The sequence below is a fragment of the Schistocerca piceifrons genome, chromosome X (assembly GCF_021461385.2).
Source record: "Schistocerca piceifrons isolate TAMUIC-IGC-003096 chromosome X, iqSchPice1.1, whole genome shotgun sequence".
In the NCBI taxonomy this organism is placed as follows: domain Eukaryota; kingdom Metazoa; phylum Arthropoda; class Insecta; order Orthoptera; family Acrididae; genus Schistocerca; species Schistocerca piceifrons.
The window spans coordinates 320,116,229-320,136,487 of NC_060149.1; the positions used below are offsets into that span (position 1 = coordinate 320,116,229).

Sequence of the window (20,259 nt, forward strand, 5' to 3'; positions counted from 1 at the left end):
GAGTGCACCCACTTTCTGAATGGAAGGTAACCCGATGTCATAGATCCCTCAAACAAAAAACTGTGTCCAGTGGTTGGTAGAAAGTGTGGATCACAGATGTCTACAAAAAGGATATCTGAACTGATACACAAAAATGCTATCCAATATCCTTGACATCCATTTCTTGCACAATCTTACAGCCTGTTCTGAGCTCAAAATTAATAGAAACAGAATTAACTCCTCCACGTTAACCAGCGAAGATTCTGAAAATATGGATCATTTGAAACCGAACTTGCAATTTTCTCACACAACATCCTGAAAGCCATGGATCAAGGCAGTTGGGATGAATTTGTGTTTCTTGATTTCTGATAAGCATTTCATTCAGTACCACAGCTATGTTTATTATCAAAAGTATGGTTGTATTGGGTATGAAGCAAAATTTGTGGTTTGATCAAGGAGATTTTGATAGAGAGGGCCTCAGAAGGAGAATCATTGACAGATGTAGAAGTAACTTCAGGTGTGCCCAGGGAAGTGTGTTGGGACCCTCACTGCTCATGTTGTATACTATTGACTGTACTATAATATTAATACTAACTCAGACTTCTTGCAGGTGGTGCAGTTATCTATAATGAAGTACTGCCTGAAAATGCTGCATAAATTTTCAGTCCGATCTTGATAAGATTTCAGAGTGGTGCAAAGATTGGCAGGTGTCTTTAAATGTTCAAAAATGTAAAATTGTGTGCTTCTCATAATGAAAAAACATAGTGTCATATGGCTGTAACATCAAGGAGTCACAGTTGGAATCAGTCAACTCGTACAAAACTACATGGGTATAACATTTTGTTGGGATATTAAATGGAAGGATGACATATGCCCAGTCATAAGTAAAGCAGGTGGCAGACATTGATTTATTGCTACAGTTCTAAGGAAATGCCATCAGTTTACAAAGGAGCTTGCGTAAAAAGCCCTTGTGTGACCCATCCTAGAATACTGCTCAGGTGTGTGGGACCCATACCAAATAGAGCTACCAGGGGATATTGAACACATACAGAAAAGGACAGTGTGAATGGTCACAGATTTGTTTGACCTGCAGGAGAGTGTCACTGAGATGTTGAAAGAACTGAACTGGTAAGCTCTTGAAGACAGGTAAAAACCCTGAGAAAATATACTAACAGAGTTTCAAGAACTGGCTTTAAATGATGACTGTAGAAATATACTACAACCCACTACGTATCACTCTCATGGGGATCGTGAGGACAAGATGAGAGTAATTACAGCAGACATAGATACTTTCAGACAGTCATTCTTCCCACGTTCCTTATGTGATTGAAATGGTAGGAAGGACTAATAACTGATACAATGAGATGAACCGTCTGCCATGCACTTCAGTGTTTTGCAGAGTATATATGAGATGTAACTGTGTAAAACTCCTAATTTCGGCACATAGCAAACCACTAAGTAGTAATTTATTTATAACAGATAGTTGGTTTGTTTACTGTTGTGTTCAATATGCTCATTTTGTAGCAGACTTCAGTACCTACCGTATGGTGTAGCATATGCAGTGTAGTATGTCCGTAACTTTAGTTGCTGCTTTTGTAAACAATTTTATACACAAATGCTAATAACTTCATTGATATTGGTTGTACAAATGTGGTAATAATTTTATTGAAATTGTCTCTTCATTGTGAATTCAGTGTTGCACTCAGATTTGTAGTTTGTCTGGAAGCAATTTTAGTGTTTTTGGTGAATATTTGAGACTTAAGATATTGACACAGTCTAACACTGATCATGTCTGCATGGCACTAAGAAGCAGACTGTGCTAAATGTCATGGGAATCCCAAGAAGTGGGTATAACCAGCCACTGGACCCTTATCTCATACCTATTTTGCTGCCTCGCTGCAACTTGCCAGCAACATGATGCTCAACTCCACATCCCTTTCTGTTGTTAATTTATACACAGCAAACATACCACACTATGTAAAATTCCTAATCAGATTGACCAGTCAAAGTTCTAAATTTTGGGTAGAAAAAATCATTCAAGCAGAAGCATCATACAAATTTCCTTATGGAGGATATAGAAATAGGCATCCCTGGTGTTGAAAAGCAGCTGAAAAATTTGAAAAGAAATGTTGCCATTCCAGATGGAGTCCCAGTTTGGTTTTAGCAAGAGTACTCCTCAACATTGGACCAGACTTGGCTTACCTTATCCTGAATGTCTCACCAAGTGGGAAGTGTTAAGCAACTAGGAGAAAGTGCAGGTGGCTCCTGTATATAACAAGGTTTCAAAGAATAGATCTGCAAAATTAGAGATGAATATACTGAACATTGGTTTGCTCCAGAATGCTTGAACATATTCTAAGTTTGAATATAATAAATTTTGTTGGGAGAGAAAAGCTTCTATACCTAAATCAACACAGATTTAGATAGCATTCTCTTGCGAAACTCAGCTTGTCCTTTTGTGGCACAGTATCGTACAAACCATGGATGAAGGACAACAAGCAGATTCTGTATACAAGATTTACAGAAAGCGTTTGTCGTAGTGCCACACTTCAGACTGTTAACAAAGGTCCAAACATACAGAGTAGGTTCTCAGATATCTGAGTGATTCAAAGAATTTAAATTAATTGAACCCAGTAAATTGTCCTGGAAGATAAGTGTTCATCGGAGATAATGGTTTTGCCTGGAGTGCCCCAGGGAAGTGTGATAGGCTCACTCTTGTTTGCTATATATGTAAATAATCTGACAGGGTGAGCAAAAAACCTGTGAATGTTTGGTAACAGTGCTGTAGTGTATGGGACAGTTTCATCTTCAAGTAACAGTGGGAAGATACGTGATGAGTTGGACAGAATTTCTACTTGGTGTGATGTAAATTAATACAGTTGAGCAGGAAAAAATGCTATAATGTTTGTTTGCATTATTAGTGGTGTGGTAATTGACACAGCCACTTCAATTAAATATCTATACATAATGTTCCAAAGTGACACGAAATGTTATGAGCATGTAAGGTAAGTTGTAGGGAAGGTGAATGTTCAATTTCGGATTATTGAAAGAATTCTAGGATAGTATAGCTCATCAATAGAGGATACAGTGTACAGAGTACTGGGGGGCACATTCTCGAGCAGGTGTACCTTCGTCATTAGCACTGACATTTTTCGGTATCAGCTTCTGGAACACTGGTTAGTATTTACTGCAGAGCTTTTCGCTCTGTATCAGGCCACACAGTACATCCTTCAACACAGGCTTTTCAATTGCGTCATCTGGAAGCTGTCACTTGCTCACTCTTGATGGAGCCACTGTGATGTTTATGTGGGTTCCTGGTCATGTCAATCTGACAGGCCACTGATGCGGCTGCCAAGGCTGCAGTTCTTGTTCTTCAGGCAGCCAGTTCTTACCTTCACTCTGATGATCTCTGTTGCTGTCTGTCAGCTGGTGGTGTCACTTTGGCATCACCGCTGGTCCTCTCTTCGTGGGAAGAAGCTCTGGGTTATTAAGACACTCCCAGTGGCTTGGACGACCTCCTCTCAGCCCTCTCACCATGAGGAGATCATTTCAGTTAGGCTGTGTATTGAGCACTGTCTTTTTAGCCATCTCCATTTGTTAAGTGGCGCTCCCCACCAATTTGTGCTAACTGCACTCAACCTTTGAAGGTCTGTCATTTCCTAATGGAATGCCCTTTTTGTAATCACATATGTTCTTTGTGTTTGCCATCTGAGTTATTGGCCATTTTAAAGAATGATGCGTGGACTGTTGAATGTATTTTACTTTTTATCTGTCATAGCAATATGGCAAAGGCCATTTAATTTTTAGCTCAGGACCTCTGTTTCTCTATGGCGTATTTTATAGAACTTTCTCCACATCCCTGTTTTAGCTGTCTTCTCTTCTGTTGATTGGGATTAACGTGTAACCATTCTTAACTCCTCTCTTTGTCTTTGTGTTCTGCAGTTCTGACGTGAGCGCGTATGATCCTAGTTGTTTTTGTGCCCTACAACAAAACAAACAAACATTGTTGAGCACTGCTCAAATATTTGGGATCTGCATCAGCTCTGTTTAAAGGAAGACATCAAAGCAATTCAGTGGAATGCTGCTAGATTTGTTACTGGTATGTTCAGTCTACACACGAGCATTACGGAAATGGACTCAAATGGAAATCCCTGGAGGGAAGAAGACATTCTTTTCGCAAAACACTATTGAGAAAGTCCAGGGAACTGGCATTTGTGACAGACAGTAGAACGATCTTACTGCCACTGATATACTTCTCATTCGAAAACTGTTAAGGCAAGATAACAGAAATTATTTCTTATATGGAAACATATAGATAGTCATTCCCCCCCTCCATTTATGAATGTAAAAGGAAATGAAATGCCTAGCAGTTGTTTTAGGTACCCTCTGCCATTCTCCATATGGTGACATGTGGAGTATAGATGTAGACTTCTGTGTTCCCCAGTACCCATAATACTCATCATCAGTAGTTTCAGAAGCACATTTTAAAACGAAGATGTGCTGAAAAGGGGTTTTCATTGGCATTAATTCTTTCTATTTTATTATTCCTCCTTTCTATGTGTCTTAAGGCTGATGTGTGCTGTTAATGTGTTGATGTACTCCCTTTACTTCTTTTTTCCTCCTTGCAGACAGCCATCTCTCTTCTCTTGTTAGTATCCATTTGCTAAGGGCAAGTTAGATGTTGATACCAATAAACCTTTCTCATTGCTGCTGTTTAACTTCTCTCAAAAAATGCAATAATGCAAGGGATATTTTATCTTTATAGTAAGTTAGTCACCATGACTGTCATTGTCATGGATTTATCTGTTGCTGTTTGTGTGTAATTGAATTGCTAGTGTGTATCTGCTTCTTTTGTTTCTAAAAGAAAAGAAAAACAGGTTTCTTAGAGTAGTAGGTTCCATATTAGCTGAAAGATGCTCAGTCTTACACATTGCCTTTGATCTTCAGACTGAATAGCAGTTTCAAGATACCTTTAAAAAGCTTTGTGTATTATTAGTATCAGATTACTTACATTTCAGTCCATTAGATACCATTGTTTTGATACAAAGCTTGATAAAGATACTAGGCTTGCTAATGCCATTGATTTAATTAGGAACAAGATCTCAAGAAATTGGAGAAGCTAGCTTATGCAATCCACTGGGACAAGACACTTTTGCTGTGGAAGAAAAGTACAGATTTTCATGGAATTCTGTATCCTACAAGAGACCAGTATGTTGCTTCTTTGGCTGTAGAAAAAGAATTAAAAAATAAACTGAAATCTTCACTACAAGAGAGTGTTTCTGAAATTGATAATGATCAGAATATGGAAAAAGAACATGAAGTACAAGAAGAAAGTCAGTCTCTGAATAATAACATTTGCAGAGAGAAGAAAGCTGCTAATATTTTATTATACAATCAGCTGGATTCTAGAAAATTGTCTGAGAAAGTCCTGAAGTTCAGAGTCACTTGCTACCATACTGGCAGCCATGCATTTGGATCCCAGGAGGCTGCCACTGCCTTTGGAGGGACTCTCCAGGATATATTTAATTGGGTTGTAGACTTGACATACTATGACCTGGAAATTGTTCTGAACATAAAAGAGGGTGAGTACTCTGCTATATTGTTTTTGGTCTTTTTTGTGATATTTCAGTATTGCTTCTTCATTACTGTGTTGTCTCATACATAGTGCGCCCCCAGTGTTTCTACTGTTACCTTTCCACAGCTGCTTTGGAATCTGCAGAATATTTGTCAAATAATAGATTCCTGTCACTGTGCAAGAGACCTTCACCTTTGTTGTAAGTCTTCTGTAATAATTTTTTTTGAACAGTTAGCAAGAAAACTTGGGTTGTTGTAAATGATAGTACAAAAGTTTAGTGGTCTGTTAGAAGACTTTGTAAAAGATGGCCACATGATTTCCTATATGGTAGGGTGATGCGCCACATTCATATCTCTTGTAATCCCACATTACATATTGCTAGATCAGCCAATATAATTACGCATACATCTGCCAAGAACTCAGAACTCAAGACACAGTGTGGAGTGATAGATCTGCTAGCAACAGGTCACATAGTGAACAACAGAAGCAGATTTAAGGACTGCCATGGAACATCTCACCCTCACTTGTCTCAGCTCGCTGATGTGAGCTACATGCTCTCTGGTGGACTTATTTATGGCAGTTTTGTGATACTTGGCTATTTTCTGCACTATGATTTGGACTCTTGTATTCCCTGCAGTTGATGTTTGGCTTGCATGAGTTTGAGACTATTTTCCTAAGGCATTGCTGTTGTGTTTGACCACGTTGTGCCTTCCATGACCAAATTCCGGCATGTATGTGCACCAAGAGATTGGTTCATATTTGAGTGCTTCCCAGTCAGACAAACTTAGTGTTTTCTTGCACTAATGTTTCAGATATTCAGTAAATCTACAGAGCATATTTTTGGCCAAAAAGTATCCACCCCCAGAAGCTTAGTTTAAGAAGAACCAGGATCTGTTATATTCTGTGATTTATTTGTACTTAACTGGTGTTCAGTTAAAACTGTGTTGTTGGAGCAGAGATACAATATCATCCTGGTTTATTAATTTTGATGGCTTGTATTGTTTCAAGGATGGTTATTCTCAGTGTGTTGCCATGTAACATGGACTATGGATGTATAGTGAACAAATTACTAACCTACAGTCACCACTGGGCAACTCATGCAAGGGATTTCTCATGTGCCACTATTTTTCCTTTGCCTCATGTGTAGACAATATACCTTCAAAGGGAATTGGGCAGTGGCTAGTCATTCATGAAAAAAGGTCTTATATGAACATACCACCATCTCTTCTCTTTACTGTTATAGCTAACAGCACAAAGAAGATAAATTACTGTTTGCTGCCAAAAAATCTTTTTTAATTGCTTAAACATTTTAAACTTGTGCTATCCTCACTTATCCTTCACAATAGAGGTTAATATTAATGAAAGTAACAATAATAGTAATAATAATAACAACAATAACAATAATAATAATAATAATAGATGAAGAAAACAATTGTTTTTCATTGGTGTGGAATCTGGTGAGACAGCATCACAATATTTCTTCAGTTTAGGGTATCAAGTTTTCACACCCGAAAAGTAAAAAGCATGGAAACTGGTGATCCATGCACAGATGGTTAATAACATTCTCCATATTCTTGTGTAATGATTGACTGTTGTACAGTTGCCAAAAGACGTTAAACCTAACCAAATCCTGACAGTTCCACACTGTTTTTACATAGAGCCCCTTGGATGTGTGAATATTGCTCACAGCTAGAAGTGATGCATTTAATGTATAATTGTTGAGTGTAGATGACCATGACAAATATGAAGAACAGTGTTAAGGTTCCTTTATATATCAAGTTCTGTACACTTGTGTAGAAGAATATATCATGTTTCAGTGGAAGGATAACAGGAAGGTAAGTAAAAAACTAGACCAACACTTGATTTTATTTTGTTTCATTTTCTTCATGTTTTGGTTTAATAGAAGTTACAAGCAGCGCCTTTGGGCTTGCAGAAATTAAAAAGGAAATTTAAAAAAGTCTAGGCAACTTTTGACTACATAGGATGTTGTGTATAGTTCTTATGTAAGTCTGCCGAACAATGATACTTTACACTTTTGAGTAATCTTACTTCATTTGAGGAGAATCAAACAGGATTGTGTCACTAAACAGCCTCGTGAAAATTGCGTTCCAAAGAGCTTTCAGTTTATGGAAGAACCACTGGGAGCAGTGTGGACGCCACCTCCACCCTCCCCGCAAGGGGACTTCTTTGAGACTGATGGTGATCAATAAAGGCAGATAAAGTGTATTTTATTTATTGGTATATTCCAGGAACTTTTGGGTAGCACCTCATGTTTACATTGTCATTTTTGGTTCTGCTTTATTTTCATACAAAAAATATAAAATTATCCTTACAGTGTCCTGTCTCTAGATTTTAGCAATGAAAGCTGTAGTAGGCACCTCTCTATTGCTCCTACCCCCCTCCCCGCTCCCCGCCTCCCAAAACACACTCACACACTTTTGTTTGTTGAAGAAGGATGTCCCACAAATTAGCTGTTTTGCCAATCCCCTTCCTGTGAGCTTCAAGTCCCACTCTTGCATATTCTCACATCTTGAAATAGTAATCTCCTCTTTCATACCTTTCTGGACTGTATGCTAATAACATCTTAGGTGATCTTTCATACTCAATTCTCCCAACATGGGCCTATCACAGCAGCTGACGATTCCAAGTTCTGTCAACTATTATGTCCTGGATATGAAACATGCTTGTCATGAGACCCAATTGGGATTTTTAGCAGAGTTTGTTATATTTTTAATGTACCAACACTCTGCACCCAATGTTGCAACTGGTCCGACTGTGGTCTTATATAGTGATATTTTTGTGTTCTTCCTCACCTTCACAATTGAGACTTCTTGTCGCTCTATTGAGTCAAGCCAATACTCTACGATTTATCATTTTAATGTTTCTGTACGCTGTCAGAATAATGCAATATGAACTACGAAAATTGGCACAAAAGAAATCAAAATTAACAGTAAACAAGTATAATGTATTAGGTATGCTGACAAGTGTAATGTATTAGGTATGCTGATAATATTGTAGTCTTAGCAGATTCTGAAAAGTACATGAACTGTATGTTAAATTTTTTGTCTGATTCCATGGACAGTCACAAACTGAAAATAAACAAGGCTGAAATAATGGTGATAAATTAATTGAACAGACAAGTAAGGACAAACATTGAGATCTGAAATAAAGTACTATTGCAAGTAAATGAATTGTGCTACTTGAGAAGTACAGTAACAGATGACACCAGAAGTACAATGGACAGTAGAAGAAGAATTGCAACAGCTGAAAAAGCCTTCAGAAAAAAGGGTAATTTATTAATAAAAAACCAATTTAATAGAGAAGGAAGAAATAAATTCATCAAAGCATTTATTTGGAGCATTTTAACCCTTTCAGACTGGAATTTTAATAGAGGAAGGAAGATTTTTCTTTATGCTCTGATGCTCTTAGGTGATTTTGCAGTGATTTTAGATGCAAGATTGATACAAATATATGTACCCATTTTCAATGCATACATTAAATATTTGGCTTCTTTTTAAGGACTAAAATAAATAATTTTGAAATATTCATTGTTGTGATTAGTAAGCAGATAATTCAATAATTAACATGCAAAATAATAATAATAATAATAATAATAAATTAGACAGTGGAGTATAACCAACAAACAACTTCTTTGAATTCTGGCAGTCACAAGCTGCTGCACACTGCTACACTCACATGTTGATTTTTTACAGTGACGCCCAACAGGTGGGAGCACTAGTACATGATGAAAAGATTGAACATTTGCAAATGGGTACATGGGATTTCCATTGAGGGAAAAATATTTCTGTTGCAGCTGATACACACTAAATATTAATGTACATAATTGTAGCCAGAGGGTCTGAAAGGGTTAAGCTATAGTTCTAAAGCATGGATGACAGGGAAACAAGAAAAGAAAACATTAGAAGCAATAAAGATGTGGCTGTGGAAAAGAGTCACAAAAACATACTTTATGGAAAGAAAATCTAATGAACAAATACTAAAAGAAATTAACAAGAAAAGGACATTAACATGATACAGAGAAGAAAAACTAAATTAATTTAACATCTAATGTGACATAACAGGCTGATCATTGTCAGACGGTAATGTACAGATCTCTGCACTAAAATGTTGATATTTATTGTAGCCTCTGTTGTTTACAGCTGTCTCTGTATTGTCATCTTTTGGCAGCCATATTTTAAAACAACTTTTTCTCTGACAAAAAAGTGATTTGTTCTGCCGTACACTTTACCAACAGATTCATTTGGGTCACTCAGAATTGCCTCCTTCTGAAGATATGTGTTCAGTAGCACACATGTCGCTACACTAAATAAATCATGTTTTTTTATGTATCTGGTCATTCATTGGGACATACACTTGTGTTATAACAATTATGTTACTGCCAAAAATTTCCATTTACATTTGGATAAATCTCCTGTCAATTTCTCCACAGTTTTTATCCTTATGTTTCCATTTTTTTGTACACAGCTACAGATATTCATCTTCTGACACACTTGCTTTTACTGGCTTGAACATATGACTGCACTTCCTTCCTTCTTTTACAGTTTTTCTTTGTCTCTGTTACTACTCAAATATCTGTTTTCATTTTTTGTAGTTCTTTGAACACATCTTTGTTATTTCAGGTAGCCATGAAGAAAGCCCGTTTTCATTTTTGTGTCCAAATAATGTGTTTACTTCATTACTTCTGAGGCTTTATATCCAAGATCTTTACCTGGATATGCTTTCCCTAAGGTTGGTGAGCTGATCTGATGCTTTGAACATTTCCTGCGGAGGCCAGGATTTTTGATCACAGTTTTCTACCCTATGCTTTAGAGAGCATTCACTACACTGCAGTGTTAGGCAGTACAAAGAAATTTCTTTTTTGGTGCTTGCTGAATAGGTAACCAAATCTGGACTCCATGCATTTAAATGAAACCAGTATAAAGAAAAACATGCTAAATGTGAAATATAATGGCACAAAGATACCGTATTTAGATGTTGCCTTTGACTCGCATTTGGGAGGACGATGGTTCAGATGCGCATCTGGTCATCTCGATTCTCTGTGATTTTCCTAAATTTCTCCAGGCAAGTGCAGGGATGGTTCCTTCAAAAGGTAATAGTCCTTGATGTATTCAGAGCTTGTGCTGTGACTCTAATGACCTTGATGTCAATGTGGTGTTAAACCCTAATCTTCCTTCCTTTCTTTTCGATGTTACCTGGAAGCCAAACACCCAACTTGTCAATGCCTTCCCTTTTCCTTTTCTTTGCTCATTGTAGTTGTTTACTGGCAAGTTAGCGTTATAAGGACTTCCGTTACATATTTTAAATTGAATACAGCTTGTGTTTATTTTTATTAATTTCACATGAAATATTGCAGATTTTGTTTACGTAACTGTTCCACTGACAAAGGAATCTTTGCACAGAAGAAGCATAACCTATTTTGGACCAACAACACTTCGTTCGACAATATGCTATGGCATGTTGACAATAGCATCTCCAGAAGTTGGAGACATAATTATTGACCCATTATGTGGTGGAGGCTCCATACCAATTGAGGTAAGTTCATCAGTAAAATAAAAATCCTCTTGGAACAGAAATGAATAATCGTTGAAAATTAAACAAATGAGAAGAGCAAAATTTTTTACATTGTGTTAAGTGATTGAATTAATTGCAACAGCTTGTTAATTGTGTAGCTGTATTGTTATGACTGTCAGATGATGCTGTTAACAGAGACAAATGTACCAGTATGAAGATGGTATCTGTTCTTTTGGATATGTCCGAAAGAGCAGATACCATCTTCATATAGTTAAGGCTAACCAGCCATTGACCTCCTCCTTCTGTGCTGGATGCACACGCATTGCTCAAACTCTTACGGGACTCGGTAAGTTTGTCTGGCGCAAGTAATGAGTGTAATGGGCAGAGGCACTATGAATGTAGTGTGTGGATATTAAGTTGGGAATGTGGGTCTCATGGGGAGCGGGCAGTGATAAATCCCTGCAGTTGTACTATCCTTTGTGCCCTCGGTGACTCAGATGGATAGAGCGTCTGCCATGTAAGCAGGAGATCTCGGGTTCGAGCCCCGGTCGGGGCACACATTTTCAACTGTCCCCGTTGATGTATATCAGTGCCTGTTGACAGCTTAGGGTCTTGATTTAATTATCATTTCAATGCATCAGTATGTCCTTTTGATAATTTTGTTGTTTTAATTTTGTAAAGCTTTAGTTCCAAAGAATAATATAATTAAATATAATAGTAACTACAAGACACAAATAATAAATCAGCACTTTAAGGCTTCCAAAACAATATTTTATTGACATCCAGAATCAAAACAGTTTTAAGTCTGTAGACAGTGTGGGGTTATGTTGTAGTAATAGGCCATTAAAACATGAAGAACAACAGGAGTTGCTGAGCAACATGCAGTGGTTAGGGGAGTGGAACTGAATTTGATGGGGATGGGGTTGAAAATCCATTTGGCCATCCAGATTTAGGTTTATGTGGTTTTTCCAAATCGGGCTGTCCCAGCTCGATTGTCAACACATGAGTAGTAACTGGGTGCCCATGTGCACAGGTGAGCAAAAAGCTGACGGTGTGGGTGTCAGGCAGTTGGACCATAGCATACGCGACTGTACTGCATGGGCTGAGCGCAAGAAGGCATGGATGGGCGCTGGGATTGCCCTTGCTGAATGGGGCAATGTTGGAATAATCTGCCCTAAATTGATTGAGGTGAAACCTAAAATGGTTTCTTCAAAAAGGATTCATTCCAGATCCAAGCTAGAACCTTATATCCTTATATCCAACTGTAGCCTACTTTCCTTTCTTATAGTAATCCAATCTGTAGCTTAGCCGTAATGACCACATTTGGTAAAAGCCATCTTAAATGTGCTACTCGGAACTTCCTCAAAGGAAAAGATACCAGTAATGTAAGATATGCTTGTCTCACATAGTACTGTCACTACTGGTTCGTTAGTGGGAGTTACACAATTGTGGATGCCTCATTGTCCAGTTGTGGCAGTTACATGAATTTTAATTTACATTTACATGAAGTGAAAAGTGCAGTTCTTTTGCCTACAAGATGTTTGACAAGCAGTTCATCTTATTTTCCATTTGTAGACAGATGTGTTTAGCAGGCTCGTAATGTGTGCCACATTGGATTGGTTTTAGTTGCTGTATGTGTTCAGTTTTGGAAAGGTACATCTTGAGAATGCCCCTGAATGATCGCCTTACAGTCCCATGTGAAATGTCACTTTATTTTCAAATTTGGCATGCACCACAATCCTCAAGTGAGGAAGCTGTATCTTGTTTTGTTGGTCTCATGTTCAACATTGTACACAGTTTCAGCTGATGTTTTAGGCCTCATGCCATTCATACAGTGTTTTAATCAGCCCTTGTCTTCCTTATTTCCCAGTGTGGATTTCAGCAAAGGAGAAATACGTTGGCATATACCAGTTCTAGTTCCTGGCATTGAGCAACAAAAGCTCAAAGCTGCACTTGCATATTTGTATTTTTGATAATAAGTCTTTACTAAAAGATGTTTATCTTTTACAAATGACATGCATCACATTTACTGAATACGGAACTTCAGTGAAAAGTCTGACTGCTAAAAAATGAGATGTCAGCTTTCACTACATATCTCCATCTACATTTGTGCTCTTAGAGCTACCTTACTGTATGTAGCAGAGAGTACTTTATGTACTGCCACAACTTTTGCCCTTCTTTCTTGTTCCATTTGCATAGAACTGTTGATGAACCTCTGTATGAGGTCAAATTTCTGTGGTCTTACCAGTGTGTTATTTTGTAAGATAGATGTGGGAGGTAGAAATATGAGAAGCAGTCAATAAGTAATTTTTTTCTGAAAACAGGTTGATTTTATTCAAGATCTAATACACCACATTATTCCCCACTCTTTTGGTTGCAAACCCTATTTTTCACCATAATTTCTGTTCAATTCAATGGTCTTATGCCCCATTACTGGGAGGGCCTGTATGCCCATATGGTATGGCTCTGCTAGTTATGTTGGAGCCAACATCTTGCCTCATCAATAATCTCCCCATAATCCATGTACTGCTTCCCATTGGGCCAAGGAGATTTAAGTTGGAAGGCTTGAGATGCGTGCTGTTGGGTGGATGACAAAGAGCAGTCCATTGAAGTTTTGTGAGCTTCTCTCAGGTGTGTAAACTTGTGTGAGGGCTTGGGTTGTCCTTGTGAAGTACACTTCAAGGTTGATCATTGCACCTTTGAGTACTGCAGCTGGTGGACAAGTGTGTCACCACTTCCAGCACACACACCCAGTTGTGCACCAAGGTGTTTAATTGTGAACCACCTTGAATGAGAGCGACTCACTGTGCTTTTGTTCACTGCTAGGTCTCCCTAGACATTCTAAAAGAGCCTATGAATATCTGTGATGCTCTGGTTTTCTGGTGAAAGAAACACCATGACCGCTCTCTATTCAGAATGCACCGCCTTTACAGATGCCATTTTGAATTATGTATGTCGTCATCTATCAGAGCTTCATGAAACTACTATAGGGGCTGAAGTGAGAATATTCCATGATGTCCCACAACAAATTCAGTATTTTTTCAGCCAAAATTGGCCAAGAAAAAATGTGTTTATTATTTATTGAACACTCCTCATAAATTTCTTTACTCTTCTTTGAATGCAAAACACACACACACACACACACACACACACACACACACACACACACACATGACTGCAGTCTCTGGCAACTGTATGGGAGTTGTGAGTTTGATCAGACTCAAACAAAAAAATTATATCCTTTTCAGTTTCCAGAGAAAAGGAAAGACATGGATCTTTTGATCAAAGAAATCTGGAATGGCATAGAAAACTTAATAATACAATTAAAAATATACAGTGTGATGCTTTCAGAATGCAAGTAATGACAGTAACAAATATGTATTTTAAGAGAGCAGAATAATCCTAGTCTCAGTAGAAGAAAGTTTGTTAATGTGTCATAGTATTAGGAATACTGGCAAAAAAGTGAAAAAAAGAAGTTGTGTAATCACAGTCTGTATAGGGCTGAATGATCAGAAGTAACACACTACAAGTTGTAAAATTTCTGGCACTATGTAGTAGTTGTCATAATTAAAATTTTGCATGTATTTGATACAAAGAAAGAAATTTGCAGAAAAATAAAACAAATGCTCAAATTCAATAATTCTCAAGTTACCTCGAACTAGGACCTGCTACACATAATGGCATTCAAACTGACTTCGAATGTGTCCATAAGGAAAAGCAGTCCTTATAGTCTCTGTACAACTCCAAAGTGCAGCTGTATTTAATAATAATAATAATTATTATAATTATATTTATAATAATTATTATTGTTATTATTACATTTGCCCACTGTTAGTATGCTTTATTTGATTACATTACTTTACATTTTTCAAGTTGTTTGTGGGAATATATAGTATACATAGTTTCCAGAAAATGGGTCTCACCTTGTGACTTTTGCAAGGAAACAAAAGTTGCTGCATTGACTCAAATTGTCCTGTGGAGGCTTAGGAACAATTTTCAGGTTTCAAGCTGATGATTTATCTGAGGACCTTATTTGCCTTTGGTTGGCTCGTTTGTGTTGGAGACTGCAGCCATTAAAAGCATGACCTAGTGGAGTCACAAGGCTTTGCTTATAGGAATAACACAGATTCTGCAGGTTGTCTTAAGAGTTGCCAATGATATTGCCCAGGTACATGTAGTGCATATAGGTTTGATAGACTTGACAAATCTATTACTTGCAGCAAGAAGTTAAGAACAATTATAAGAACATTAAAAATCATATTGTATTAAATAAAAAGTGTAATTTAAAATAATCCCATTAGTTTATAATTGATAGTGTATAGCTAAATGCCAACAGTATGTTAATGTGATGGTAAACACTTGTTTGTGAACAGTTTGTAGGTAATGATACTACTAATCTGCCAAGCTGATATTTGGCAGGTGACTGCTGTTTGTCATTGCGGCATAAGAAATGAGAGAGTAAAATGTAAGAAATAATACCGTATGGCAGATTTAAACTGCAAGCATGACTTGACCAGTCTGATAAAAGTTTGATGTAGTTGCTACTTTTATGTGAACTCTGTGGGAAAAACTATTAGTTGTGAACACTGGTGCTGGAGTTACTTCCATTTTCAGTTGCTACTAGTGTACAAGGTAGACACAGTGGGGCCTTCATAACTCTTGAACTACTTTAATTGGCTAGTGGAATAACCCAAAAACATTTTCCACCTAATTGAATACATTGTTGTTTGTCATTGTGTTTACTGTTTTCTAATGGTTCTTGAGTAAATTTTTTGTATTAGTTTAAAATTGATGGGATGGCATTGTATTCTTCACACAAGTTGAAATAAAACAATTTTCAAAACATAACTTATAGTTGTAAATTATCTCACACTGATCATCCTTCAGCCATTGCCCTTGCACTGTTATTTTCCTTATCATTATAACTTTCATGCCATGTTAATGACAATTGTTGTCCGTCCCTGGTAGCTGAGTGGTCAGCGCGACAGAATGTCAATCCTAAGAGCCTGGGTTTGATTCCCAGCTGCGTCAGAGATTTTCTCCACTCAGGGACTGGGTGTTGTGTTTTCCTAATCATCATCATTTCATCCCCATCGACCTATCGACATGCAAGTCACCGAAGTGGCATCAAATCAAAAGACTTGCACCCGGTGAGCAGTCTACCCGACGGGAGGCCCTAGTCACATGACATTTGTTCAATGACAGTTGTTAATATTTAATTTAAAGATGCAAATTTTTGTAGATTACATTCAGCTGTTGTTGGTTGCCTGATATAATAAGTCAAGTGGTACATTATATACCACCTCTCATAGTGATTCATCTGCTTCAGCAGCTGACTATATTATTACTGATAGTCATTGGTGAAATAACTGGTGTGAATACATTACTCAAAATTTTTAATTTATCACTCTAAACTGATTGTATCTTCAGAGATAGTGGCATCAAGGAAAGCTGTACCGTCTAGAATATTTACTTCTCTACTTTGTTATAAATTCAAAACTCCTTATAATGCTATCTGGGTACTTGTAGCTGTGTAAATCAAAAATATTTAAGGTCACTGTAAAAGAATAATGACTTACACATGCTAAAGTGACTGTGATGCATTGGTCATTCATATAAAAAAATACTTTTGTAAAAAAATTTCAACAGAACACTATCTGAAATTGTGTGCATTGTTGTAAGTTATTTTATTTTGTACCTATGTTGATGAAGCAGTAGATATTCCTCTGATCATCTTGACTGTGTTGAAGGTATAGAATAGAATACCAACATACTGATACCTGTTGTTGTTAACTTTGCTTGATCTGAAATAATGGACACTTCCTCTGCACTACACATATAAATCATTATTACAACATATACCTTGTAGTGTTGTGTGTAAGAGTGTAATCATTTGTGTGCTCTCTCAACATTTTGAATTTTGTTAATTTTGTTTCAGGGTGCACTTTCTTTTCCTGGATCATTGTTCCTTTCTGGAGACATACACCCAAAAGCTATTGAACGAACCAAATTAAATATCAATGAGTTGACAGCAAAACATGTGTCGAACATAGATGTTTTCAATTGGGATGCTCAAAAATTACCCTTGAAAGACTCATGTATAGACCTTTGTGTAACAGATTTGGTAAGTTTGAGAGTGAAAATTCTTTTACATGAGAATGCATCAACATATTTAAAATTTAGGACTTTATGATTCAGCCAATTCTGTTTCTTCTGTTGGTGTGGTGTATCACGAATTAATATCTCATACGTATTGGAAAATGTTTTACAACATTGTGTTCATAACATCTAAAATACAGCTGTAGTTGGTAACACCACACAGACTTGCTTATATGAAAAAGAATATTTTTTCTTACAACAGGTGTATCTGACTTTGGAAACCACTACTGCAAACACATTGCGTAAACCCAAATCCCTACTCCGCTCTGGGCCCCCGCAACCATCGCTAAAGCTAAAACACGCAAACAAACAGACATAGATGAGATGCCAGTGATGAAGTGTCCGGCTCCTAGCCGGCTTACTTCAGAGTGTTCCGCTACCAGAGATGACATGGAGCTGGGTGAGGAGACTGTAGTCGCCAGCTTCAATACCTCCAACAGCTTTACACAGATTTCATCCCCATAAGTGGATGAAATTGTGGCGAAGAGGGATCAGACCTCCACATCAGGGTCCCAGCCACATCAGAAGAGAGAAAAGATACCCCCCATCATTTCCACAATCCAAAATGGCACCATGAAAATTATCAAAGAAATTGCGCAGATGTTAAAAGGTGGCCTCAAAACCTCATGTAGGGGCACAACGGTAAAATTTCAGGCCTCCACACCTCCCAATTATAGGATAATAAAAGATTATTTCCAGAGGAACAACATTCCCCGTCACACCTATCCAACAATAGAATGTGACTCATTCAAGGCAGTGATTAAAGGGCTTCTGCAAGTTTAAAGTCATAGAGGTCATGCAAGAAACACACACCTCTGACCTGGCAGAACCAGGTGAAGTTTATAAAAATTGCGCATCCTTCAAAGCCATACTAACCCTGACCAGAAGAACTGCGAACTTTACATGATTAAACACATGCTGCGTAGCAACATAACCATTGAAAACTATTGGCCACCTGTGTCAGCAGCTCTACAAATAGCGCCGAGAACTGCAACCGCCTTCTGAAGTGCGTCAAATGCACCAGCCCCCACCTGACTAACAAGTGTACCAAGAAACGGGACACTCTGGGAAAATGCACTCTCGGCGGCAACAGTCATCCAGCAAACTATAGCCGCCACAATATTAGACTGAAACTGATGCCGAACTGTCCCCCGCAGTTGTCCCCACGAAGTGCTACTGCAGCTGCGACAACGGCCATGAGCTCTGCTTCCGCAGCCACAGCCACAGGTACAAACTCTGCTGTTGTCAAAAGCCACATACTGAATGTGCCAGGGCGTGAATCCTACCCTGTGCTTCCCCCACCACGTGCCCTGATGGCCGCTGCCGCCTGGCCACTGCGCGACCCACCACCTCAGCCCTCCCCACCCCAGTGCACGGAGACTGCTGCCACACAGCCACAATCTTTCCCCAGCACTCAACCAGGTACGTTTCTCGGCAAGCTGAAAGAACTGCACCAACTGTTTTTTGGATTCAGTCTTATCGCCCTGTTTAACACTTTTAAGTACATCTTGGCAAAGCTCCAGGCTGTGCCAGGTGCCCTATCAAAATTTATGATTATTGCCAAAGGAACAGCTACAGTGATGACATGTGTTGATGGATCACCCTAGGTCCAGAAGAATAAAAATAGCAACCTGGAATGCTGACGGCAGTAAAACTAGAAAAACTGTTTTGGAAGATTGATGTTATGCATATGACGGAAACCCACCTGAAGCCAGACGACCGATTCACTGTCAGTAATTACACCATCCACTGATATGACTGTGTGGACCACCCAGGCTGCAGGACAGCGGTATTGGTTAAGGGCAGGAGGGGTGGCCCTTGGAACTCAAACTATTGAGACTGCTGGTGTAGAAATCAAAATTGGCCAAAACATTTGGCAAATTATTTCGCCCCCCTCCACCTCCCCCCCCCCCCCCCCCCCCAACTTCATGTATGACAGCACAGGAACTTAAGGTACTGCTTAGGGCTGGCAATCGTGTATTGGTGGGACGGGACCTAAATTCAAAACATAGAGCCTGGGGCTGCCGTGCCGAGAATGCAAGTGGCAGGACTTCACAGGGGTTTGTCAAAGGGCATGCCACTGTAGTGTCATCACCCCAGATGAGTCCACGCACATTCCTGGCAGCATGGACAGAAATTCTGATATCTTAGATATTTTTGTCATGAAAAACTTGTATCTCGATGTGTCATCCACAGTGCACTACGAGCTGGACTCTGACCACAGTCCTGTCATGCTGGATCTCACCAGTGTCGAAGACGATGCCAGGAGGATGGCAAACACACATGTAATTACAAACTGGGACACGTATACCTACTTGGTGGGAGACCACATGGAGGAAATTCTCCCACTTCAGACAGAAGGAGACTGGACGAAGCCATTGAGAAATTCACTGGCATCCTCCATGCCTGTGCTTGTGCAACTAGCATCAGGATAACTACCGATCCTGACACCAGGAACCTGTCCTCTGATATCTGGGACCTCATAGTTGCCAAACGCAGGAGGCATAGACTGCGGCAGTGCTATCGCGACCCAGCCGACCACCGCCTGTTCTGGAGTCTAGAGGACCAGGTGATACAAAGACTACAAGAGCACAGAAGCCGCTGCTGGGAGGAGAAACTAAGATCGCCGAAGCAGACATTACCAGATGCAAAATATGGAAAATAAGCCAGCAGCAGAAAGCTCCCACCAGAGAAAACAAGCCATTCCACAGTGAGAATGGTCTTGCATATGACAAGCAAGAAAAGGCGGAAATAATGGAAAAATCATTGCAGTCACAATTCCGAAGACATGTCATCCACGATGACGAGAGCTATAGGCAGGAGAGAACAGTTACCGGACAGGTAACTCAGATAAGAAATATGCACCCAACAACAGAATTCATGCCCTTATTGAACCAACACTCTGCGCACTCATCAAGTGTCAGGGAACCCACGAAGCCCCTGGTCCCAATCGAGTCCGCACCCCACTCCTAAAACACCTTCTTCCTTCTGCCATATCCTACCCAGCAAGTGTT

The 20,259-nt window shown here is 38.8% G+C and overlaps 1 protein-coding gene across 1 annotated transcript in view; it reads left to right on the plus strand.

Moving 5' to 3' along the window:
• The window catches only part of LOC124721615 (THUMP domain-containing protein 3-like), a 106,518-nt gene that overhangs the window by 49,211 nt on the left and 37,048 nt on the right, over positions 1–20,259 (plus strand). The window contains exons 3-5 of the mRNA XM_047246674.1: positions 5,072–5,561; positions 10,929–11,107; positions 17,025–17,210. Coding sequence (XP_047102630.1) covers positions 5,072–5,561; positions 10,929–11,107; positions 17,025–17,210 — 855 coding nt within the window. The remainder of the gene's footprint in view (positions 1–5,071; positions 5,562–10,928; positions 11,108–17,024; positions 17,211–20,259) is intronic.